This window comes from Saccostrea cucullata, unplaced genomic scaffold (assembly GCF_032062105.1).
Source record: "Saccostrea cucullata isolate Sc308-1 unplaced genomic scaffold, CSIRO_AGI_Scuc_v1 ctg14, whole genome shotgun sequence".
Lineage (NCBI taxonomy): Eukaryota > Metazoa > Mollusca > Bivalvia > Ostreida > Ostreidae > Saccostrea > Saccostrea cuccullata.
This window is the reverse complement of record NW_026941090.1, coordinates 168278-194740: the sequence shown is the minus strand read 5'-3', so window position 1 is coordinate 194740 and position 26463 is coordinate 168278. Positions and strand designations below refer to the sequence as shown.

The 26463-nt window shown below is 33.5% G+C and overlaps 2 protein-coding genes across 3 annotated transcripts; one reads left to right on the top strand and one right to left on the bottom strand.

Moving 5' to 3' along the window:
- Positions 1–382: 382 nt before the first annotated feature.
- On the top strand, positions 383–11520 carry LOC134257169 (gamma-interferon-inducible lysosomal thiol reductase-like). The gene is made up of 7 exons (XM_062739814.1): positions 383–540; positions 5342–5524; positions 5874–5951; positions 9825–9926; positions 10111–10257; positions 10358–10426; positions 11243–11520. The coding sequence occupies exons 1-7, from the start codon at positions 424–426 to the stop codon at positions 11306–11308; spliced, it is 762 nt and encodes a 253-aa protein (XP_062595798.1). The 5' UTR covers positions 383–423; the 3' UTR covers positions 11309–11520.
- Positions 11521–14087: 2567 nt separating this feature from the next.
- LOC134257147 (endoplasmic reticulum membrane sensor NFE2L1-like) lies at positions 14088–26171 on the bottom strand. Of its 2 annotated transcripts, none has more exons than XM_062739789.1 (9): positions 25879–26171; positions 18773–18904; positions 18518–18617; positions 18190–18353; positions 17825–18055; positions 17283–17562; positions 16875–17081; positions 16581–16663; positions 14088–16417 (listed from the first exon to the last, which is right to left on the bottom strand). In XM_062739789.1, the coding sequence occupies exons 1-9, from the start codon at positions 25927–25929 to the stop codon at positions 15593–15595; spliced, it is 2073 nt and encodes a 690-aa protein (XP_062595773.1). In that variant the 5' UTR covers positions 25930–26171; the 3' UTR covers positions 14088–15592. The 2 variants fall into 2 exon arrangements, with proteins under 2 accessions (XP_062595773.1, XP_062595772.1); XM_062739788.1 differs by lacking the exon at positions 25879–26171 and adding an exon at positions 24661–25243.
- Between the last annotated feature and the right edge of the window lie 292 nt (positions 26172–26463).

Here is a 26463-nt window from a genome sequence, read left to right as displayed (position 1 = left end):
GGGGTTGAACTAAAGAACCAGTATTTCATTTACCCGAATAAACCAATAATTGATATAAGTTATATTTTCCTTTTTGTAACTGAGAGTTTATTTATATAATGTAAAGCTTCGAGAAAAAGCAGCTTATTTCATTGTGTCATAACCACCGGAGTCATATAACTTTTTTAAATGATTTTTTTTTCAAAATGGGGGGGGGGGGGTGGGTTGTTAATAAAAGTAATACATGTAACTGTTACTTGTAAAATTGCATATGGAATAAGTGATATCATAGGTGAAACACTTTCTCGGATAGATTATAGCACCTATTCGAAGTGTTGATATCACTTTATTGTATGATTAGGCGATTCTAGTTCTATTAACATCGAGATCGAGATGCAGCAATTCATGCGCATGTGATAATCATGTGACAGTTAACCAAAAACAATGTTGAAGCAAGTGGTTTATTTCTTGTTTGTGGTTCTAGCTGTATCTTCAGCTAATAAATGTAACGTTCCACCAGAATTTTGGTGTAGTTCAGAGGAAGTAGCAACACTGTGTCAGGTAAATTTTTTTGTTAATCTGTGACAGTCACTGAAACAAATATTGAATATTGCTGTTAAATATTAAAAAAGAAAATAAATATATTCAAAATTTATAATAAATAAAAAAAAATTAAACATATAATCAATTAAAAAAAAACACACACAAAAAACAAAGGCCTTTACTTCGATACTAAGTCAATCCTGCTTTCTTTTTACATGCTCCTAAATCAGACCACAAAGCCGCAGGTCCAGCACAATCTCTTGATTAAGCCATATAGCTTTAAAAATCTATATAGCGTTATTAAGCTATTTAAAATATCTTGATAAAGCTATTTATATGCAGTTTTTTCACAAAAACTCTTTTTTGTAAGAAGTAAACAAAATGTCACAAGTATTTGACTATTCATTTAATTTAACGTGCAAGTACCCATTATTGCCGAGTACCCATTATTGCCGATTTTCGTTTTTGCATTTAAAAATCTGTCAAACGGTAGTTATTTGAAATTTTTTCGCAAGGTACATAAATTCCACAATTTTTTCAAACCCCAATTCGTCTCGAAGAAAGAAAAAGTTGTTTAGAATTAATAAACTCACCGGTGATATATCAAGTCTTTGAAAACGCACAAAATAGCAGTCGTGCGACAGGACATGCCATAGAATTTTCGGCTAGATTTCCATTTTCCTGACAGAATCAGTCATGTTTTGGTGCAAATCAAATGAATATTCTCCTGCATGCAATGATACTAAACGAAATTATCCATGATAATATTTCTACTTGCAGTATTTCACGAAAATTACGATGAGTACGAAGCGTCTGCTGTACGATGCCATTTTTGTTTTTTACGGGAGCGGATCAAAATCCACCACACGCACACCTGTTCTTAATAAATCTGCAATAGGTTATTTTTATCGATTTATTTTTGCTCATATCGCTTCAAAATTATGTGGACAACTTTTTAAATTAACATAACAAGGTGGAAGTGTCTTATTTATTATTTTTTAATAAAAAAAAATATTTATAAATGGGAAAATGAGAAAAAAATTCACAAGTTCTGGATGACATGAGAGTACAAAGACATATCCTGGATTCATCCTTGGAGAAACAATATACTCAATTAATAACTTGCTCTAATTTTTTTTTTCTTCAAGAGATAAAAAAAATAAATATTATGAAAAATGAAGTTCTATTGAGGATGAGGGTGCAAGCTACATGTACTTTTCTTCAAAAACCCCTTTTACAACTCCAAGTCATTTTATAGCTATAAAAATTGGAAACTGAAACCCATGCAGGGGCTGAAGGGTCTAAAGTCATACCTTATAATTGAACAAAATTCTTCTGAATAAATACCAGGGTTACCCTTAGCTATTGACATACTGCAGTATTTATTGAACTTTCATGTAGTTTTATAAACGATAAATATACAGTGACAAATTTACATGTTTATAATTTAACAAAAAACACTTTAGAAAATTAAAATGCTTTGAAGCTTTTTTATTTGTTTATCTTGCGATTTGTGAAAAAGAAGCAATGTATAGGTAATACCCACCCCAATGGTTTAGAGAGTACCTTAAAATTAAAGTGAAAGCAAAGTCAAAATATTGTTTGCATGCAGTTTGTAAAATTAGTAATACCTGGAAATCAAATGTAAACAATGCAATTTTTATCTAACAGTCTGCTTCTGAAGGGGGAAATAAATTGTTTACTAAAATAAATTTTAAAAAAAACATGCATTGCCAAATATATTGTATACTTCATAGATCATAAAACATTTAATTTCTGGAACATGATATCTTACACATTTCTCTGGTGATATGTCAATTTAGAATTTAAAAAAAAAAATGGAAGGCATAGGGAAAAAAATACCAAACCAAAAAATTAGATTACCATTGCAATCTAATTTTTCTCAATGAAATTAATTGTTTTGTTTTTTAGATTTAATATTAAAGAAGATGGGATACATGTTCAACTGAAGATTTCCTGTGTAGAATGCAGAAGAATTAGAAATACAATTTTTTAAAATTTTTTATGGCTTATAATAGATATAATAATTCTCCTTACTGAGCTTAATTTAAGTGGAATGTAATTATAGTTCAAAAACATTTTTTCCTTAGTACTAACAGAAAAGACAAAGAAACAAACACATGCTAGAAGTGTTTCATTTACAAGCTACATCAACATACATGTGTGTAACAGAAAATATTCAATTCAACTCATATCTTTTTAGTACATGAAAATAATTTTTGTTGAATTGACATAGATAGTAAATGCCTATAAATCCAAATTCTGTATCAAGCATTGCAAAATAATACTTGTATATCTGTACATCAACAATCATAAGGTACCTTAGGCTAGTATTAACATTTAAACATACATGTTAACCTATTGCGATGAAAAAGAGGGAGATTCAGACCTCAAAAGCGGTAGCATTGCGCGCACGTTGTTTAACACTTTGATTATCGATATCTTTCATGTAATATACATGTATATTAAAAGCTTTAAATGAAATCAGGTACCTACACTAATTAATCTTAAATATCAACAGCAATAAGAAGACAGAAACACCTTAAGTTTGACATAAATTGTACAACTTCAAATATTTTTCATGCTCATCATTTTGCTTGGATTGGCTGCTTTACTTAGCCCTTTGAAGATTGATCTTTGCTGAAATAGCCTAGAAGCAATAATTCTGAATGTTCATTCAGTTTTTCAACAAAACAAATGATGGCATGGTTTAATCTAGATCTAAAACAAGTTCGTATCTTTCGTTATATAAATCAGATTTCCCGCGATGATCGAAAACGAAAGTAGAGATGTGCCATATGGCTTGGTCAATCGAGTGATTTCTATTGCCTTTATTGATAAAGTTGTGAGCTTCTGTGCTTTTAAAGACGATGTCAAATGTTTTCATCTAATTCTTAAAAGCTGTATCTCCTTTTTCATGGCAGGGATGTTGATTAATTTATCGTAACCAATGTAATCACTGGTAGTCTTATGTTGTTGTCGTTGTCAAATCCGTGCTTGAAATCTATGTACAAAAAAAGCGTTTGTATGATTCCGAGTCAAATCACGCGATATCTAGCGAGATTTTATGAGAGTGGCTTCAAAAATGGATACCCAAGCGAACCAAAGATACTTTAGACGCAGCTTTTGTAGAAAAGCGGTAGATTTCTGAATTAAATCGGTAGGCGGGAGATGGAGTGAAAAAGCGGTAGACTCCCGCCTAAATCGGGAGAGTTAACATGTATGATTTAAATATTTCAATCTTGTGCATCTGCCTTTGTGTCTGATTCTAAGGAGGTCCAATATGCATGTAAATCTTGTGCGACTGTCTTTGTGTTTGACCTCAATGGGTGGGGAATATTGAAATTGACACGGGTGGCCTCGTGTAATTTGAATCTATTTGTTTATTTTTTAAAAAATCTAAATTTACAATTTTATTTCACAATGAAAAGGAAATATAAGGAACCACTGTCTAGTAAGCGTCACTCGTTATGCAAATTATCCCCCAATTTCAACTATCGTTGATGCCCTGGTATACTCTACTAACTTGACAGTTATTCCTTAAATAACTATTGAAAATGACTGCCTTAATTTTATATACAATGGACACATACTTTTCACAATTGAATCAATTGCTTCTCGTTATGCTGAACTGTTACCAATCATAAATCTCAGCGAGATTGGTAGAGACTAAAAATTTTGGACAGATTTCTATTTGGAGGAGACGTCTGTCCAAAATTTTCAGTCTTGACAAATCTCGCTGAGATTAACCAATCATTCAACCTGTTGGCCATAACTGAAATACTGTGTGGTCACCCACCAATAGCCCTAAAACTTTTAAAAGTTTGAGTACAAAGTCTCTCAAGGAGACATAATTTGGTGAGTGATTTTTACATGCATTGTATTCAGAAGAGTACAAAGTATTTGTTTTTGCCATCTTTTGCACAGGTACTTGTGAACAGGACCCCTGCCACCACTTTTTAATCCTGGAGCTTGTTGGATTATTTCTTCAGTAATGATATTCATTACACATATTTTTTTAGAACAGTGTTCTATACTATAGGAAAAATCAATCAGGACCCCCGCCTAATGATCATTCCACACAAAAACTACCCCACCATCTGCATTATAAATGAAAGGTTTCCACCCTGATTTGAACCCCCAAATGGTCTTTCTGGGGAAAATAGCATATTTATTATATTGGGTATTTCAACCTAAAATGTTGGTTCACATGTCTCTTTATACCAGTTTATTTCTGTCTTAATTCATGGTATTGGGTTGACTGCATCTTGCATGAAGAATCCCACATTTAATGATCCTCAAACCCCTGATTAGCTAGTCAAGTACTCTTCACATGCTCTAACCATTGGCACTGAGCTACCCAAGACATTCAATGACCCAAACCATTACACTTGTAACCAGTGAAGCTATAATTATTTATTTATTTATTTGGTATCAAGTCATCATAAACAAACAATTACACATACTGGTAATCATTTGATAGTAAGAGATATTAAACCAAGAACATGCATGTGCATGACTGCACAGCTTTTTAATTTCATGCAGTTGTAGGTATAACATACCACCATTTCCAAGAATTGTGATTTTAACATAAAATTAATATTATCTGAAATATCTTTGGTTTTAACATGTTTAAAATCACGCTTTTAAGACAACGAATAGGAATGGATGCTAAAACGGTTCCAGGGTAGAAATTGTTACCTAGATGTTCTAATTGAAACTTGATTTTTCAGCATGTAAAATATTAAACGTGTATTTATTGTTCTGAAATAATACAGTAATTTTTTTATTACTTCAGGTGACTGAGCAATGCAGTCACTACTATCAGTCCACGGGCAAGGCAGACAAGGTGGAACTCACATTGTACTTTGAATCCTTGTGTCCAGATTGCAAGAACTTTTTCCGTAAACAGTTGACTAAGACATACAATGACATAGGGGAAATCATAAATCTCACACTTGTGCCTTATGGGAATGCAAGGGTAATTAGCTGTGCATTTGTGTCTGTGTTTGTGCACCCTTACATTTGTGAGTAAGGGATTGAAAGAGAGAAAGAGAAAGAGAGATTACTGATATATGTATTAATATGAAAAATTAGAAGATAATACTGTACATAATACTCTCTACATATAATTAAATGTATAAACATATTATGGTTCCGTTATGCTAATTCTTATATAAAAGACCAGAAACTAAAAATAATGTACTACATGTACCATCTTTTTTTATTAAAATTTGTAATACTTTGTTTGAAAAAGTTCATTAAGCATTGAACTTAAAATAAATTTTAATATATACATGTAGCTAGTCTTTTACTTTATTTTGTTGTAGGAAACAAAGGATGAAACTGGTCAGTGGAAATTTACTTGTCAGCATGGAGAGGATGAATGTGTGGGAAACCTGATTGAGGTCAGTAACACAGAGAGGCATAGACCTGTAATCCAATAAGTCCTTATCTATAACATAGATAGACATACTCCTGTAATCCAATAAGTCCTTATCTATAACATAGATAGACATACTCCTGTAATCCAATAAGTCCTTATCTATAACATAGATAGACATACTCCTGTAATCCAATAAGTCCTTATCTATAACATAGATAGACATACTCCTGTAATCCAATAAGTCCTTATCTATAACATAGATAGACATACTCCTGTAATCCAAGGAGTTCTCATCAATAACACAGGTAGACACACTCCTGTAAGCCCAGGAGTCCTTATCTATAACATAGATAGACATACTCCTGTAATCCAATAAGTCTTTATCTATAACACAGGTAGACACATTCCTGTAAGCCTAGGGATTTTAATCTGTAACATAGGTAGACATACTCCTGTAATCCAAGGAATCCCTATCTGTAACATAGTTAGACATACCCCTGTAAGCCCAGGAGTCCTTATCTGTAACAAAGGTAGACATACTCCTGTAAGCCCAGTACACCTTATCTGTAACATAGGTAGACATACTCCTGTAAGCCCAGGAGTCATTATCTATAACATAGGTAGACATACTCCTGTAATCCAAGGAGTTTTAATCTGTTACATTGGTAGACATACTCCTAAAAGCCAAAGAGTCCTCTGTAACATAGGTAAACATACTCCTGTAAGCCCAGGAGTCCTTATCTTTAACATAGGTAGACACACTCCTGTAGGCCCCAAAGGTCTTAACAATTACATTGATAAGCATACTCCTTTAAGGTTAAGAGTCCTTATCTGTAGCATACTCCTGTAATCCAAGGAGTCCTTATCTGTGACATACTCCTGTAATCCAAGGAGTCCTTATCTGTAACATTGGTAGACATACTCCTGTAAGCCCAGGAGTCCTTATCTGTAACAAAGGTAGACATACTCCTGTAAGCCCAGGAGTCCTTATTTGTAACATAGGTAGATATACTCCTTCAAGCCTAAAAATCCTCATCTGTAACATAGGTAGACATACTCCTGTAAGCTCTGGAGTCCTCATCTGTAACATAGGTAAACATACTCCTGTAAGCCCAGGAGTCCTTATCTGTAACAGAGGTAGACATACTTCTGTAAACCCAGGAGTCTTTATCTATAACATAGGAGTTATGTCCAAGACACGATGTAGTTACGATATCGACACATTACTTTTTTTATAGTTTACTAAAATAGTTCTATATTCTCAAGTGTTTATTACAATACTTTTTGTTTTAAGCTATTTCCTTACTCCTTATCTGTAACATAGGTAGAATTGTGATTTCCATCCTTAATATGGTGTTTTTAACAACTGTTACTTAAAAATTTCTTTATAAATCCCAGGATCGACGATATCCTTATATCTGTTTGCTCAACTCTTGGTAAATACCTTCCCAGTTTCTTTGAATGTGTTTATGTTTAAATACTTTACTTTTACCCAGATTTTACCTTATCTGTATCATCAATATCGACATACTCGTAAGCTCAGGAATCATGATTGTTAAGAGCATATTACTTTATCAATCTTCATCCTAATACAAAAACTTTATTTTTACATCACTTCTGTGTTTAAAAAATTTACCTTACTGTCGATATCGTCGATATCGACGATATCGTAACATAGGTAGACATGATACCTGTGAAAACACTTTCAGGAATTTTCACCTGTAACATAGGTAGACATACTCTTAATCTAATCTAAAACAATAACAACCCTAAAATTTCTTTATCTTATTAATTTATTTTTATATTCCTGTAATCAATTTGGACTTCACTTGTGACTTTAACATATGTAGACATCAATGTGAAAATAAATTGCCCAGGAGTCCGATATCATCATGATATTGTCATAGGTAGACATAATATAGAGTCTGTACAGCACCAGGTATTTCCTTAATCTGTAACATAGGTAGACATACTCCTGTTAGCCCAGGAGTCCTTATCTGTAACATAGGTAGACATACTCCTGTAAGCCCAGGAGTCCTTATCTGTAACATAGGTAGACATACTCCTGTAAGCCCAGGAGTCCTTATCTGTAACATAGGTAGACATACTCCTGTAAGCCCAGGAGTCCTTATCTATAACATAGGTAGACATACTCCTGTAATCCAAGGAGTCCTTATCTGTAACAGAGGTAGACATACTCCTGTAAGCCCAGAAGTCCTTATCTGTAACATAGGTAGACATACTCCTTTAATCCAAGGAATCCCTATCTATAACATAGGTAGACACACTCCTGTAAGCCATGGAGTTCTTATCTATAACGTAGGTAGACATACTTCTGTAAACCCCGGAGTCCTTATCTATAACATAGGTAGACATACTCCTGTAATCTAAGGAGTTTTAATCTGTAACATAGGTAGACATACTCCTTAAAGCCAAAGAGTCATCTTTAACATAGGTAGACACACTCCTGTAAGCCCAGGAGTTTTAACAATTACATAGATTAGACATACTCCTGTAATGCTCAGGAGTCCTTATCTGTAACATAGGTAGACATACTCCTGTAAGCCCAGGAGTCCTTATCTGTAACATAGGTAGACATACTCCTGTAAGCCTAGGAGTCCTTATCTGTAACATAGGTAGACATACTCCTGTAAGCCCAGGAGTCCTTATCTGTAACATAGGTAGACATACTCCTGTAAGCCCAGGAGTTTTATCTGTAACATCTCCTTATCTGTAACATAGGTAGACATACTCCTGTAAGCCCAGGAGTCCTTATCTGTAACATAGGTAGACATACTCCTGTAAGCCCAGGAGTTTTAATCTGTAACATAGGTAGACATACTCCTGTAAGCTCAGGAGTCCTTATCTGTAACAAAGGTAGACATACTCCTATAAGCCCAGGAGTCCTTATCTGTAACAAAGGTAGACATACTCCTGTAAGCCCAGGAGTTTTAATCTGTAACATAGGTAGACATACTCCTGTAAGCCCAGGAGTCCTTATCTGTAACATAGGTAGACATACTCCTGTAAGCCCAGGAGTCCTTATCTGTAACATAGGTAGACATACTCCTGTAAGCCTAGGAGTCCTTATCTGTAGCATAGGTAGACATACTCCTGTAAGCCTAGGAGTCCTTATCCGTAACATAGGTAGACATGCTCCTGTATGCTCAGGAGTCCTTATCCGTAACATAGGTAGACATACTCCTGTAAGCCCCAAAGGTATTAACAATCACATAGATAGGCATACTCCATTAAGGTTAGGAGTCCTTATCTGTAACATAGGTAGACATACTCCTGTAAGCCCAGGAGTCCTTATCTGTACCATATGTTGACATACTCCTGTAAGCCCAGTACTCCTTATCTGTAACATAGGTAGACATACTCCTGTAAGCCCAGGAGTCCTCATCTGTAACATAGGTAGACATACCAGTACTTAGTAAAGCCAGGAGTCCATATCAGGATCATAGGTAAATATGCTCTTGTAAACTCAAGAGTATTTATCAGTATTAGGTATGCATACACTTCAGTTTTTATTCCAGCAGTCCTTATCAGTATAATAGGTATGCCCAGGAATTCTTATCCTCTCAGAAGGAACACAAAATGAGAAAGAGAGAGATATTTTATTTAATTTAGAAAATTGAATTCACGCTATGTGAATTTTTGGTTTTATATTTCAGTTCTGTTCAGCAGTTATCACTGAAAACATGCAGTTTGTAGTTCATAACATGAAGTTCCTTGGCCACAATTCTCACCAAAGTCACCTTCAACTTGCTCATATTGAAAAGATTGTTAAAAAGATTTTTTTCCTGTGAATTTCTATATAAAACTTGACCCTGTATTATACCCCCATCCAAGCCCCAGTTTGCAACCTGATTGAATTTTCTTTTACTTTCAGACCTGTGCTATTCATATACTGAAGAATATCTCCAGTTACTTCCCTTTCATCAGCTGCATTGAACATGATCAGTTTGGAACACCAAAATTGTCAGCAAACAAAGTTAGTATAGTAAAGATTACTACAGAAGAAACTGTCAATATCATGGAGTGTGATAGTACATTTTAATGCCCTGCATTAGTTTTACTTTAGGTATTGATAAATTCAAGCATTTGCTCTCAGAAGAGATTAATTTTGCTGATTTACAAGATGTTATAAATGTCTACCTTATTTTTTATTTGACCAGTGTGCCAAGAGTCAAGGTATCGACCTGAAGCCTATTTTGGAGTGCTCCACCAGAAAACTGGGAAATAGCCTGGAACATGAAATGGCTCTGAAGACAAATGCACTCAACCCACCCCATAAATATGTCCCTTGGGTCACCTTGAATGGGGTAAGCATCAAGCCAAACATGTGTTATATCCCTAAATGATTTCATTATTGTGAATTCTCACTTCATTTTCCTTCAAATATGTTCTTTGAATCTTTTCCAGGTTCACACAGAAGATATAGAGAAGAAAGCAGAGGCAGATCTGACTAAGCTTATATGTGATACTTACAAGGTTTCCACTTTTTAGCTCATCTGATCTGAAAGCTTGGTTGAGCTTTTCTGTTCACCTGTTGTCCATTGTCCATTGATCTGTCCATCCATCCATAAATTTTTCAAATTTTCAACTTCTTCTCAAGAACCATTGGGTCAGAAAAGCTGAAGTCAAAGCTTTCTGAGGTTTAATAGATTCTAAATTGTTCAAATCATGGCCCCTCGATATACATGTAGGGTGAGGTTACAATAAGGAATCAGATTTATAGAAAAAAATCTTTAAAAATCATCTTCTCAAGAGGCACTATGCCAGAAAAGTTGGAAATTCTATAAATTAAAGCTTTCTGAAGTGGTATAGATGCTAAATTGTTCAAATCATGACCCTGTGGGGTAGGGTTAGGCCACAACAGGGAATCAAAATTAAAATTATATACTGAAAAATATAGGAAAATCTGTTTTTAAAAAATCTTCTCAAGAACCACTGGGCCAGAAAAGCCTAAATTTATGTTGAAGCTTCCTGAGGTAGTGTAGATCCCAGTGTCTGGCCACAATAGGGAATCAAAATAATATTAAAGGTGGAAAATGTGATGAAAAACTGCAGAGCTAAAGCGACTCAGGTGAGCATTGAAGCTTATGGGGCTCTTATTTTCCCACTTACACGAGAGCAGCTGGTGATTTCTTATTTTTTACATTTTCAACATTTCATTTTAAAAGTAATGAATATAAGACAGAGAAACAAGATGTGAAGGCAAAAATGACTTCTTCATGAGCGACAGGACTTACAGTAAAATGTGAATGATGGCTGCTTTACAAGAACTCTGTTTATTTTTATTTACAGGGGTCTCCCAAACCTGCTGCCTGCAACAAAATATCTGACTTTCATCATTCCTGGAGAGAGTTTTAAAGACGGGGGAGTTGAAATTTCTCTGTAGTCACCGAATATCTGATATTATACAAAATGTCTATCTTTTTTCTGTGATATTGATATGAATTTTTAAGTCATTTATTGTATGATTTTTCTTTGATTGCTATAAATGATCCTGATTTACATATAACCAATATATATGTATTAAGTGCATGCATGGTTGTAATATTTGTCAAAATTTAGATTTTGTGCAGAATGTTTTTGTTACTTTTAGAAAAAAAAAAATCAAAAGCTTTTTTAATTTTGTTATTTAAAATAACGAGTTTCCTTTTACTTTTATGTACACTGACAGGTGCAATTGTTTTGTATTTTGTCCTTTATAAATTGTTCTTAGGGAAATTTGTTCAACATATACCTTATGCATATATACCTATTTGCAATACACAGATAATTAACAATAAAGCCAATAAAAGTTAAATCACTATTTTTAAAAATGCTTTGAATATTTTTGTCTAAATATGTACCTATTAAGGTTGTAGTTAAGTTTTGATCCTCCTTATTGAGCTGAATATACATATTTACATTTCCAATGTCTTTTGTGTGTCTGAGATAAAATTACAAATAGTAAAAATACTTTATTTCTACATAAATGTACTGGTTCATCGATAGGCGCTGCTAAAAAAAATCAGGTGTGGGGCGGGACAAATAGAGGCAGAAGCGGGACTTAGAGCATGTGGATTTTCAGAATCAAGTGCATGTTAATATAAGGAATAACTGTCAGATTTTTTTTTTGCATAACAATTTTCAATCAATTGGATTTTGTGTTAATTTTATGCATAAACTCATTTGGTGTTTATATATGCAAATTATCATGCAAGCCAATCCATTGATCATTGTCATGATTCCAAAACATGTGACAATTATTCCTAAAGTAACTTGGATTGATTCAAGCATGGAGACAATCTATTCTCTTTTAATAGAGAGAAGTGAACAGGCCTTTGTCTACAAGTGGGCTAACCAGGAGACGATCAGCAGTTGTGCTATTGTGTGATAGAGTTATCCCTCTTTGTACACATACTTCACATACATGTACATGTAATAGTTCGGGTCAGGTAGCAACTGACTAGTGATACAAGAGTCTTAGGTTTAATTCCCAGCCCAGTCGTTTATTTGTCCTTTCTGCTACACACGTAATGAAACAGTTTTTAAAATGTTTGGTACAATTAAAGGATTGATAATGGAAATTTTCTCATTATGATTTATAGTTCTTCTATTTTTTTGGTCTTTCTATATATCTATGAGCTTTCAATTAATTCTTCTTTTCTTGAGAGTTAAAATTAAAAATAGTATCTTGATGAGGGAGATTTAAAAATAATCTTTTAATTGGGACTGGATTAAAGTTCCTCTTTTCTGAATTCTACAGGGATCAAGGTAAACTCTGTAGATAAGCTAGATCAGATTCATCACTAATTGCATATGTGGATTTACAAGTTGAAAGGGGCCATAAAAATCAAACTATAGAACTATCATTTTTGTGCCTTAGCAATTTATTGAGATTGAAATTTTAGAAAGTGCTTTACAGGCACTGACATAAATAAAGACCAACAAAATGGAAAGTGGTACTACATGAACATCTGAAAGCTTTTTAAGAACTGTAAATTTGGAGAATATTGGTGTGAAGCATTAATTTTTCTTATAAACCAAATGAGTTTAAAAAAATGAAGGAAAGTATCATGACTAAGAATGTGATACAGATATAACACAAAAATCCTCCATTAATAATTGAGTCATTCAATAACAATTTGAAAACCTGAAATCCTACAGTGGCCAATTCTGTGTGCAAATCTTTTAATGTCTATATATATGGATTCACCTCTTCTAAAACAATTTTAGACGAAAAAAAAATGGAATTTATGTTTTGTAATTTTTGTATCAATTTTCTTTGTACAATGTTTGTCACTGTGTTTTAATTCAGAACATCTTGGCCATGCAAGGATAAAATTTGGGACAAACTAATTAAGAGACAACAATTTTCTGTTTGTGAAATCCAAGTGCAAAAAATTTACATTGATCCATTCATCTTCAAAGTATGCCAAATACAAACATTTAAAATTCTCCAAGAAGTTTTTCCTTTAAAAATACATACATGTACATGTATTTAGACCCTCTATTACATCTACTCATTTCAACCAGTTCATGGGGGAAAACTCAGGAAAGATGCTAAAAAGTTTTGTCAGTAACTGAACGTTTTTTTAATTTGTCTTGTAAACCTCAGTAGGATGAAAACTTCTGTTTTCAATCTCTCCAATTACCAAACTCTGGTTTCTGTATTTTGTACATCTGTACATCAGTTTATTCCAATACGATAAATGGTATCACAATTCCAACTTGAAAACAGGAGTCATAAGAGATTTGTACAGAAAATATACTTTATTCAGATGAATACTTTTATTCAGATGAATACAGCTATAAACAACCGTAACTTGTGAGACGATATCAATTTTATACTCATTAACAATCACACAGGAAAACAAAAACAGAAGAATGCTGTGAATATTACACTTAAATGCAGAAAGACATTCCATCGTTATAAAGATTTAAAACTTGCGCGTTACACAATATTTGATTTTAATGTATGACTTTTTAATCCAACAAAAACTTTGATGCATACTCTGCTTACTAATAGTTGATATTCACAAATTTAAAACAAAAACAAATCTTCAATTGCAACAGTTTGGAAAAAAAAACTTCTTTGGGAAAATAACTAGGTTACATAACATTTGAAACAGTGTTTTGAACACTGCACTTTTATCTTTAATTATAAATAGTTGTAAGCATCAGAGGCTTGGACATCAATAGAGAGCACTTTTAATGATCCAACCACCTGTAAAAGGTGGTAAAACTCTGATTTCCGTCAAAGTAAAAAGACACAAGGGGGTAGTGTATAACAACAATATAATAATATACAAAGCCAGACCCTGGAACATAACACACAATTCTCAGTATCCTAGTATAAATCAGGGTAAAGAATGTTATAAATCATGAATGTTTTACAAACAATGCAAACTAATGAAGGGTTCCAAATGATATGCATACAAAGTATGAGAGACAAAAAAACAAACAGCAAGCATGAGAACTTGACAATGTTCCATAACTTAGAGATAACATCAGTATACACACATGAAAAACAGAAATAAATTTTCTTTATCACATCACTTTGTGATACAAGCAATTAATCAATACAAAAAAAAATAAATTGCAATTTCTCTTTAAAACCCATAGATTCGAACTTGGTATGATGTAAATACTTAGTCAGACTTCATTTCTATTTCTTAAGGATATGGACCAATTCCTGGCCTGTTTACTCTTCACATGCAGTGATTAAATAGTCTAAAAGTAAAAAATTTTTTTATATAAAGAACAGAGAGAAAGAGAGGAAAGTCAGTGGAAGCCTCTAGGTTATACAATATTTTCCTATGGCAGTAAAAACAAACCTATTATGCCAAATATGTTCTACAAAAAATGATAAGTTACGCTGATCTCCATTTGTGCATGACAAATTCGAAATCTTTCAAATCTAATAACTCTTTGATGATGAATATCTGTTATATAATAATCAAACATAACAAAGCATATAGGAGTGCTTGAATCTAATAAGCATTTAAAACAACAGATCCGTACTATACGTAACAAAAGACCGATCCAAAAAAGATAATTTAAAGTCGTAATGAATTTCCCCTTTGACCTGGTACTTATTGTTGTTGAAATGTACATGTACTTGTAGGACTTTAACCGATAACTAAATTGGCAGCACTTCTATGACACAATTGTCATACACTTTGAACAAAAGCTACCTTGATTTCCTGTTTTACGTGCTGAAAACCTTCTGTTCTCAACTTTAAATACCCTATTGGCAAATTGTCTGAACATCTCGGACTGCTTTAGCACAATACTCATAGGATATTAATTTTAATCTCTAATTTGCTTGTTTCCAATATTTTACTCTTTGGTTGTACACCACCGGGACTCAATTGTTGGTTTCAACTACTCAAACCTTACACCCTAAAGAGATTTGTACGCCAAAATTTAAAGGCATTGGCCATCTCAATTTTCATTACAAACAGAAAAAAACTTTCATAAATTATGAAGAATTTTAGAAAACTTTCTTTGTTCCTGAGTAAAGGTTTTCTAGCACTTAATTTCATCACAGATTTTGAAAGAATAAAATTCTCAGTTTCCAAAAAAGGAAAAAGTGCAAATTATCTCAACTAAAGATCAAGTGCATTCAGTGGATTTCAACACCCAACACAGAGTGCTGGTCCTCTAATGTGAATCTTTGTCTCGCTCTTCTTTGATCTTCTTGTTCATTTCCATTTGCTCCTCAGATGTAACATTTTTAGGCACAAGGAAAACATTTCCATCACTGGATTGCTGGAGAGAAAATAAAGCAGGGTCGTAGGGTCGGCCATGTTCGTCCCGTAGAGATAGGAATATTTCTCTATATAGGGCACTGTATTTGTCCTTCATGTCTCGTGTTTGCTTGTCAATCATCTGCCTTTCTGCCATAAGTCTTTCACGAGATTCCTTCAGTTGGGTCATTTCATCCTCCAAAGTGACGATCACATCCATTTTCCTTTTTCTGCAGTTCTGCGCAGCCACTTTGTTTTTGCCTCGTCGTCTAATGTCTCTGATCAACTGAAGCTGGGACTCGGACAGCTTGTGACGAGTAAGCATTTCATTAAACTCTTCAACGGGAGAGTCCACGATCTCATCCATTGTTAAGGGGACCTTGAGATCTTCAAGTCTCTTTTTGTCCCTACAATGAGGCCCCTTTTGTTTAGGCTTGTCCGAGATGGTGTATTTTTTGTATTCGCGAGGTTCCTGGCCTGGCTGCAGTGGGTAAGAATGGTTATGTCTGATATGATTTGCACTGGATGGACGGTAGTGATAATCTGTGTCGTTTGAAGATGAGGAATAGTTGGACTGGGCAGATTCTCCTCCATTCTCATTGTAGTTAAATCCGCCATTGAAACTAAACTTCCTTGGTCTCTTTCCAAAGTCTGGGGTGCCATCACCAAAATCTCCACCACCTCTTGCCCCACCTTCCATTCCATCATAGGGGGACATGGCTCCCTCACTAAACTGGTCCTGGAAATAAAAGTAGAAGACACTGTAAACACTGATTTAGTTTACTTTTTATCATAAACAATTAAAACAAAGAATATCCGACAAAATCTTAAAATTCTCGGTTATCAGATATAGAAATGAATGCCCCACAGCTGAATGCAGAAAAGATTTTTAAGAGACTTACTTGAGAAGGAGAGCCTCCAGAGCTGCCCATAGAAATTCCTGACTCACTGCTTGCATCATCAAGCATCTGCATGGAGCCCAGACCTATCAAAGAAAAATATTTCATTACTGCACAAGTAATTATGAACAGCACTTCCCTTTTCTATTTCTTAATGTTTTGTCTCTACATAAATAAGGTCTGAAAAATATCAAGTTTTAATTTCATAATTTCAAACAAAACTTTTCAATGTAAAGCTTGCAAAAACTGCAACTTTTGACTGCTTTATTTCCCCTTGATCTCATGGGCCAAACTTACCCTCTTCAATGGCCATCTCTGTAATATTGAGGTCATCCAGTCCTTCATCAATGATGTTGGAGAGGATGTCATCCACTTGGGTGGTCAGGTTAGAATTCTGTTCAGCACCAGCACTGTTGTTGTTAAACAGCATGTTGGCAGGGTCCCATTCCAATGGAGATGAACAGCCCTCGCTAGGGGGAGCAGATGTGAAATTGTTTCTCGTTTCTAAAAATCAATGTATGCATATTAATAAAATTTTAGAAGTTATACCATCGAAGAAAAAGGCATATCATGTGCATTCTAGATTATTCTTCTAAGAAAAGATAAGTGTTCAGAAAATAAACTTTGTTTTTGAATACAGAAATGACTTATATATTTAATATTTCATAATTTTTGCCATAAATTGTAGCATACAACACTGCTTACGTGGTTCAAATGTGTTTGTGTTGACAGTATTGTTGATTGGAGTGGGCATTGTGACGTTCTGAATCAAGGCATTGGAATGATTCTGTGGGGGCATCATGCCTACACTGGTACTCATATTGTTCACCATGCCGGTATTAGAATCATTACTGGGCAGCTCCAGAATGTTGACCAGGTCCATCCAGGTCTCCTCCAGAGAATTGTTGGTACCATAGCCTCTGTTGGCAGCCTGGGGGTACTGGGCTTGGGTCATGTTCTCCTGGGGGTGATAGCTACCCTGACTCTGGAAAATTATGCCCAACATATTAAACATATTAAAGAATGTTGAAATACATTTTCACTTATCAAATATGACATGCATGAAGTTTTAAAAAATTGTAAAAATTAACATCTGTTGTTTTCATTATTTCTTTTGCTTGTTTTTGTTTTAAACCATTTCTGGCATATGCATACACATTTCTAAAACTGATTGCTAAAAACTGGTTCTGCATTAACTCATATTTACAATATTACTGAAAAACTGGAATATTTTCAATGAAGTATACCTGTTGTTGAGTTTGATTGTAACTGTAATTCTGTAAGTGGTTCTGGTCTGGGGACATGTGATGTAGGGGGGACGTGATATGTGAGGGGGATGGCTGATGGGAGGGGGAGGCCAGCTGATGCTGGTAACTCTGGTTAGAGGTGGGAATGTGATAGTCATTCTCCAGCACATTTAGATGTGGCTGCATTGGGTTGCTCATCACCGGCATTCCAGTTTCATAAGATTGGTAATTCTGAAAATCGAATAAAAGAGCATTGAAAATTTGTAAAGGAAGCAAAAGTTCTTGCAACAAATAACAAAATACAAACTAATTAATCTGCACAAATGCATTTGTAAGAAAATTTCAAAATCTCAGAATCTCCTCACCTGAAACTGGTTTGTCTGATTCATACTGTGGGGGTTATTCTGTTGAATATTTGTAACATTGGGAGGGGGCACATTGGATACTTGAGGAGACATGTTTGGGGGAACCATGGAAGGGGAACTCATGGGCTGAGATGTTCTTCTCCCATTGAGTGGCACCCATTCACCTGTATGAAACAATAGTCATTTTGAAAAACTTTTCTCTAATATATAATAAAAGCAACTCTTATCGCAATGTTTGCAAATTTGAATTAGAACGAATTGTTTTGACTTATGAATTTAATCCATACATTTTTCTGTATCTTAATTTTGTTTTGTTAATGTGTCTGACCTGTTTCTCCATCCCTCATAAAATTCTCCGCCATCCATTGCTGTTCTCTGCGTCTTCGCTGCTCTTCTAGTTTGGCTTGCAATAGTTCTCTATCTTTTTGCTGTATTACACAAAATTTCAATACTTTACTTGAATGTACATTTAAATATGGTTTACATTTTTTAATGCAACTCTGAATTATTTCATCAAGAGGCTTTACCAGTTTCTATACATTTATTTATTCCAATATGTGTCTAGTACACAATCTGAACTCACTTTCTGTCTTTCCTTTTGTAGCTCAATTTCTCGTTCTCGCTCGAGTTCTCTTCGGAGATTTACGTCGAACATCTCCTTCCCCACCCCCAGATCTATGTCTTGGCGCCATAGTACGTCGATCAGGTCCAAATCCTGCAAAACACAATTCAATAAAATTTTAATTTCTCCATGGATACCTGAAACATTTTTCTTAAAATACTTGAAGCATTTCATGCATGTTTCTTCAATACAAATATAGAACTTCCAGACATATTGTTTACATAAACATTTCAATGTCACATTTATGAAATATGTGTGATATAAATTAAGTTTATATGATAAACCTATAACAATGTACACATTTAATATATATTTTCATGTGTGCCTTGGTGCATACCAATTATATAACAACACAAGGCTCTGTTTATGACATACTTGTATCAACTGACACAAAACTGTATTTAATGTCATTTTAGATTACAGGAATTATGCAACAGAAAAACCCAGGAGATAAAAATCCTGACGATTCAAGTCTCCTTATCAGAGTACAGGGCTTGCTTTATTTTTAGTCATGAAAGCTTTGAACTACAGCAGGTTTATTCAATATTCACAAGGTACTTCGAGGCATTCAGGTGTTTTTTTTTTTGACCCAGCTCAACTTAGGTATGGAAAGAAATATATATAAGAATCATAGGAAAGTGGATCATAAAACACAAACTGAACAATTTGTGTCCAAAAATTTAAATAGCATTTAGAGATCAGTAAAGTTTTAGCATGGCAATGTTAAAAAAGACCCTTTCTTGTTTTCAATAGTTGATCACAAAGAGCAATATTATTCACTGTATTCCATCCCATCCATCAAAGTCTAAACTAACAAACAACAATTTAATGAATGTCAATTTTCTATTTCAAATGCCTGCGGCACCAACCCACGGATTATACCTGTAAATGAAGGTTTGTGTGTAACTATTGTAGTGTATTAAATTGGCTCCTTCTACTGCAGTGAACTAGTTCAGTTAAACCATAGGTAAATCGGTCTAGCTTGACTGATCAAGCTCATCACATTATTATCCAATATGTAATACAACACAAGCAAACCACTGACCTCCTTCATACCAAGAGAATAAAAAAATCCAAGTTCTGGCAACAACAGTTTGACCTAAAAAACAACTCCTAGCGCTTAACTCTATTGATCTCGGCTGCTACCGCCATACAACCCGCACAGAACAATTCTCAATGTGCTCATGTAAATAAAATATTCAAAACCTGTGCTCTGCACACAGTACTTTTTTTTTTTTTTTTTTTTTTTAAATGGCTGTACATCCATTCAGAATATTACACATGATGACAAGATTCAACTTGCACATTAATGAGGAGCTCAAGTGACTATTCCCTTAGGTGATTTTCTGCTGTATTCAGAATACTTCACAACTGAACAACTTTGACAGTGGGATATCCAAAATTTAACAACCTGGGAATGTTCCTTCTTTGTCAATTATAGATTTCCTTTCAGCATAGAGTGATATTAACCATCCAAATAAACTGTCTATTAAGGGAAAAGATATTAAAAATACATACACATACCTATAAATTTTTAAATACAAAGAATTCAGATTTCAGAATAAACAGAAATAAAAATTCATATGATCAGGAATAAAGAGAATACATAAATACTGGTCCTAACATATAGCATGTTAATGTATAAATTCTTGTAAAAAATATAGAGCAGGAGGAATTTTAAATTTTATGCAGTGAAAGTCAAACAAATCTACACCCCCCTCCTTCAACATCAAAGTAATAAATTGCACTTGAGAAAACTGTTCCAGGCAATGCCCATCACCATTAATTACAGAGACTTCACATTGTAATTCTAATTACAGGCTTGTAGGATTTTGATCCTAATCTCCAAGACCTTTAAGAAACCCTCTGGAGTTCCTCTTACATAATTTAATCCACTTTTTCTGATTATTTGCTATTGTTATGACCAAGGTCAAATAATTGTATATTTCTGTAGCATTTCAATTCTGTTACTGCTGACAATATTTCTTACCCCTGACAAAATCATAAAGAATACATAAATACATTCTCATTCCATAGGTGCACTCTGCTAACATTTAGTCTAAGAGTGAAACTGAATAATCTCAAAAAATATCCATGCAGAGTTTAAATATCTTATAAATCAAATTATATCAGGAAAAATGCAAATTTAAAAATAACATTTTTAGCTAGTCTTTTTCAACATGTTCAACTTTTCCTTTACAAGTACCATATTTATCTTGGTTTAAGAAGATAGTCATGCCAATATTGGCAGGAATTAGTGAAGTAATTCCTCCAGTCATTTTAGAAAATGGAAAATTACTACAGTAAAACCTGGTTATAACAAAATCACACAAAATTACTTCACTATATCCATAATTTGTTATATCTGTATACGGAATTTGCTGAATAACTCGAACTAAAGAAGTTTTACTGTATTATCATTCTAGCATGTTTATTAAATAGAAACTTTGCCAGCTCAAACTAGAACTGTCCAATAGGGACGAATACCCCCCGCTGGGTTTTTCAGAGAATGTGCCAATTCAAAAATACTTTATGGATCTAGAGGTGTTCACAATTTACTTACAAAAATTTGCAGTGAAATATAATTGCTCATCATGTTTCTTAATGAATGAAACAAAGGTGCAACCAAATGAAACATCAATACTAATACATTGTAATTCCATTGTAACATTATTTTTTTTATTTAATTTTTTTATTTCTGCATTAAAAAAATATATTGCAATTATGTGTTATGTCACTCTGCAAACTGATTGTTGAAAAAAAAAATCATATTATACAAAATAATAAAGAGCTGGTCATCCAGTAATGAAGTGCTTTGACAGACAATAAATTACAATTAAGAGAATAAGAGAAGAGAGATCTTTAATTCTTGTGCCTGATTCCCAGGAGATTACACATGGTTGATAATGAGATGCCTTAATGTTCAACTTTCCACACCAAACTCATTAATTTATCTTAAACTGGATGCATGTCCAGTCATTATTCCCAAGAGACAAATGAAATTACATTATCTTCTGTGCAATGTAAAAACTGTTTTTAGCACTTGATGATGTTTTTTTTTTAAGTTTATATGAGTAGTTTTAAGCTGTAGTATTTTTGTACAGATATTCTAGATTCTATGTCTCAAACCTTATACATGAGCCCAAAATGAACAAGTCAATTAAAATAAAAAATAAAACCTGTAAAATGCAAAAAAATGAACAAAAAGAGTTGAAAATTCCAATTGCACACCTTCATATGGTGAATAATAAGTGTACAAATTTTAAGATAAATCCTTGCAATGGTTTCTGAGAAACAGTCTGGACAAAATCACAAAATAAAAATGAAAAAACACCTGTAAAATTCAAAATAATAATCGAATCAAGATGAAAATATCAGGTGCACAACTTCATATGGTGAATAATATTTGTACAAATTTTCAGACAAATCCTTCCAATAGTTTCTGAGTAATGGTCCGGACAAAATCTCGTCTATGGTGATTCCAATATACCCCCCCCTAAACTTCGTTTGCGGGGGGTATAAAAACATGCATAACTAGCTGATTACTACGGCTGTCCTGATAATACTGACATTCCAGTGTATTGTAATTTGTTGACTGAAATATATCAGATACATATCAGATACATTATTTTGCTTGGGTTTGGGATATCTCAAGTCAAATATGAAAATTAAGATGTCAGAAACATTTTCTATCATTCTTAACAGTTAGTAAGGTTGCTGTGATCAAATCTATATTCATTAACCTTATAAATGAAGATTAATAAATTTCAGAAATTCATCTTTTTATATGGTACTGTTATGAAAATATTCCCACATATATATAATCAATCTACCACTAACTTTCAAGATATACTATGTTTTACAGATTTAGTATTCGAAACCTTTTTATAATATCCATGAACCCTATCTATGAACTTATTAATAAACTGTAATACTGTGCTTTACTGACAGCAAAATGAGCATAAAGGGATAACAATGAACTAGGAGAAGAAATAAATGAAGCAGATGGAATTTTACACTAAAAAAATTCTGACAATATATTTAAACACATGTGCCAGTTGAAAACAGTCGATAAAAAAGTCACCATACTGTTGGTTTTTACAAGCAAAATTTGAATTGGTATTAACAGTAAATAATTACCTGGTAACAATTCATTCTTAAGCCTACTGATGCACAATTTATTTATTTTCACTCCTAAATACACTAACAGTCTAACACACAAAATTTTAATACATAAATTCTTAATTTTTTTCATTTTTTGGGTAGATAATTTTTTTATACTCATACCCAACAAAATGGACACTTGATATATTAATTAATTTTGCTTTAGTGCGTAAAGAAAAATATTTAATTTAACTTTACAGTGATATGGAGAAGATTTTGTAACAGACAAACTATTTATCTTATATATCTAATAATCTGACTACAACTATATAATTAAGGATCATATGACTCATGACTGAAGACATAAACTAGTCTTATTTTCCTTGACAATTCCCCCACATTCTAGGAAATCCCATCAACAACCACGCCATAAAAATAGAATAAAGCTACACCCATGACACTTCCTCAAAACGATTATCTCTAAGAAACACAACTTCTAAACTTTAAAATTACCTTTTTAAGTATTAAGCTTTTGAACATTATTTTTACTACAGGAAAAGTTTGTTATCTTTTTATACATTGTTACATTTATTAAAGTGACTTTAAAAGTCTTATGATATCTGTTACTTTTACTTCTGCAATCATGATTGTACTTGCCAAAATATTCTTACACATAACATTTATTAAAATTGTTTCCACACATTATCCAATGTTGTTCTGCCTGTTTTAATGTTTTTGAAAGCTTTACAACAATTTGAATATTTTTTAATAGTACTGACTACTGAAGCAGTCTTTCCAAGCTATAGCAGAAAGTAAGACAAATAAACCTATTCCACATGTTATCTGGTTAAAATGAAGTTAAAAATACTTCACTTCTTGTATTTATTTTTTTTAAAAATCTCTTTAAAACCAATCAAATGCAATACTTGTCATTATTGCACAATAACTCAACCTTTTCAAATACTGGAAAAGAGAAAATCACTGCTCATTCATGATTCCTAACAATTTCCAGTTAATTGTCTATGCTAACTATTATAAAATAAGGTTATCATGGTTATAGTCAGAAATATAAAGACAGATATATACATTTAAAGAGGTCAAATATAAGGAATACTTGCCAGAATTTTGTACATGTATAAGGAAAATTTCTTAGAAGAAATGAGAAAGCTCAAAATGCTCCATTTACATGTATATACCTACTGACAGGGTGTGAAGTTTGCATAAATTCTAAACAAACTATCCACAGCAACAAAGTCAAGATCAAGGCAATATTTACCCGAAAATGTATAACACAATACATTAGTTGAACTACAGATCATTTCAGAGAAGAAAATTGGGGGGGGGGGAGTTCAACTTTTATTACAGTACTGGCATTTCAAACATATCCTATATATCAATATTCATTTAAGAATACATAACTATGAATAGGTCATCAAAAACAAGAGGAATAAATGCAACAGGCCAACAGCTTAAGAAAACCACTAACACAGACAGTCAGACTGTCGGAAGGTAAAACTTTGCTTCAACCAAGATCGAAGTACAAAATCCCCACAATGCAAATATGACAATTAGAAACTGATTCTAATGATACATCTGGCATATTCTGCAGCATAACACTTTCAATGTGTTTAAATACATCTGATAATCTGAGCATGGTAAGAATAATTGGGAGAAAATAATCTAAGAGAATCTACATTGTATGCTATGAATGACAACACAATTCATGAACTGATGTACACTTTCACCTCAAAAGAAGGATCTACTGCTAAAGGGTTTTCTGCATTCACTTGAACTAGAACAACTTCTTCATTTTCTTGAGACACTGCATTGTCCTCCTCTTGTGCATTTTCAGATGACTGTTCTGTTGTTGCAGACGCACTGTCATTATTTTCCACATTCGCAGATTGCGTTTCTTGAGAATTTGTCAAAAGATGACCTCCTCCATTAGAAATTCCAACAAGAAATGTGGTTATTCCTTGTTGTCTTGCAACTTGATGACTAGCAAAACGACTTAATGAACGGAGATCCTGTAGAATAGATGCTTCATTTTCTAAAGTTTTCAAATGGTCATAACCTGAATAATGGTTTTCAAAACTACTTCTATGAAAATTTGTCTGTGTATACACAGCTGTCTGTCCAAGAATTAGCTCTTGAACTTCCGGATAGTTCACATAACTGGTGTTCAAGTAACTATTGAGATCAATACGCAACAAACTAAGAACAATGGCAATCTGCACTAAACCGTCTGTGAAATACTGTTTCAGTTGCATTTCGCACAATCCTTTCCTTTGAAGTTAATTCCTTCTTTATTTCTCACCCAGAAGTTAAACGATTATCACATTATTTTTTGTTTCAGATACAAGTAAACAAAGCAGATTTCCAAGATATGGCGACCATGTTCCCACCGCACGTGCGACGACGTGAAAACTGTTTTGGTAGACTTATCATGTCATTTTGGGTGATAGATGTGCTGGAACCTTGAGAATAATTGGTAAATGTCGAAAAAAGAGTTCCTAGATATGATGTAATGACTAGAATATTCCTTCAACAGGAAGCGGACACCATTTGCCATAAAACCTGTGAACATGCAGAATTGAATGTGACGTCAGAAATGTCGATGTGCGCATGAGCGTAATATCCAAAGTGAAGGTCACTTCCGGGTCAAGATGGTACACATTTCTGACCAAAATATTTGACAAGGTGGCGAAGGGTAGCAGAAGTTGAAAAACTATCTGAACATTGTTTATTGATTACTATTTACAAATGTAGATTCACTCAAATAATCATTTTGAACCCAGCTGACACAAATCGAAATAACCCAACGAGATTCTCAAACAACAACCTATATTCTCCTAATATTATATATTACAACAGCAAATAACTAGGTTTTGGACAGTGTCCAAATAATATAGGGACAAATAAAACATGACATATAATGCTGAAGCTAAAAAAGATATACAAACCCCGTTCGCCGGATTGTTCATGTGAAGACTGACAGGTTGTGTTTCCATCATCTTGTACAACAGGTGCCCCAATAGCCGTGTTTCAGAGCACTCACACTAAAATGTTTTTATACTTTCACTGAAATATCCACAACAAAAAGTTTAAAACTTGAATTTTACTCCATGTGAATAAAATTTTATGTGAAACATAGTCTCCATCAATTTAATAGAGTTGATCACTAGCTACTGATTTACATCAACACATTATTCCTCGATATTCCATGATGTGTGTGTATTGAAATGTGCTAATGTATTTAACCTGCTGTGCGAGCGATACGAGCGATTGGCTGAGCATTAACCATGTGACTGTATAGGTAAAAAAGGGCCGTATCGCAGATTAGATTTCGTCGAGACTAAAGTTTAAAATTGTTTATTATAACCTTCACGTATCCTCTTTGTTTTATCTTACAAGGAAGACGAAAATTAATTCAATAGAAAGAAAAAAAATAATGATATGTGAACCGTGCTATACATTTTTTAAAATTACTCATTAGTGCACATAAATATTTTCATACTTTGAAGGAATGCTAACTTTCGGTTTGTATA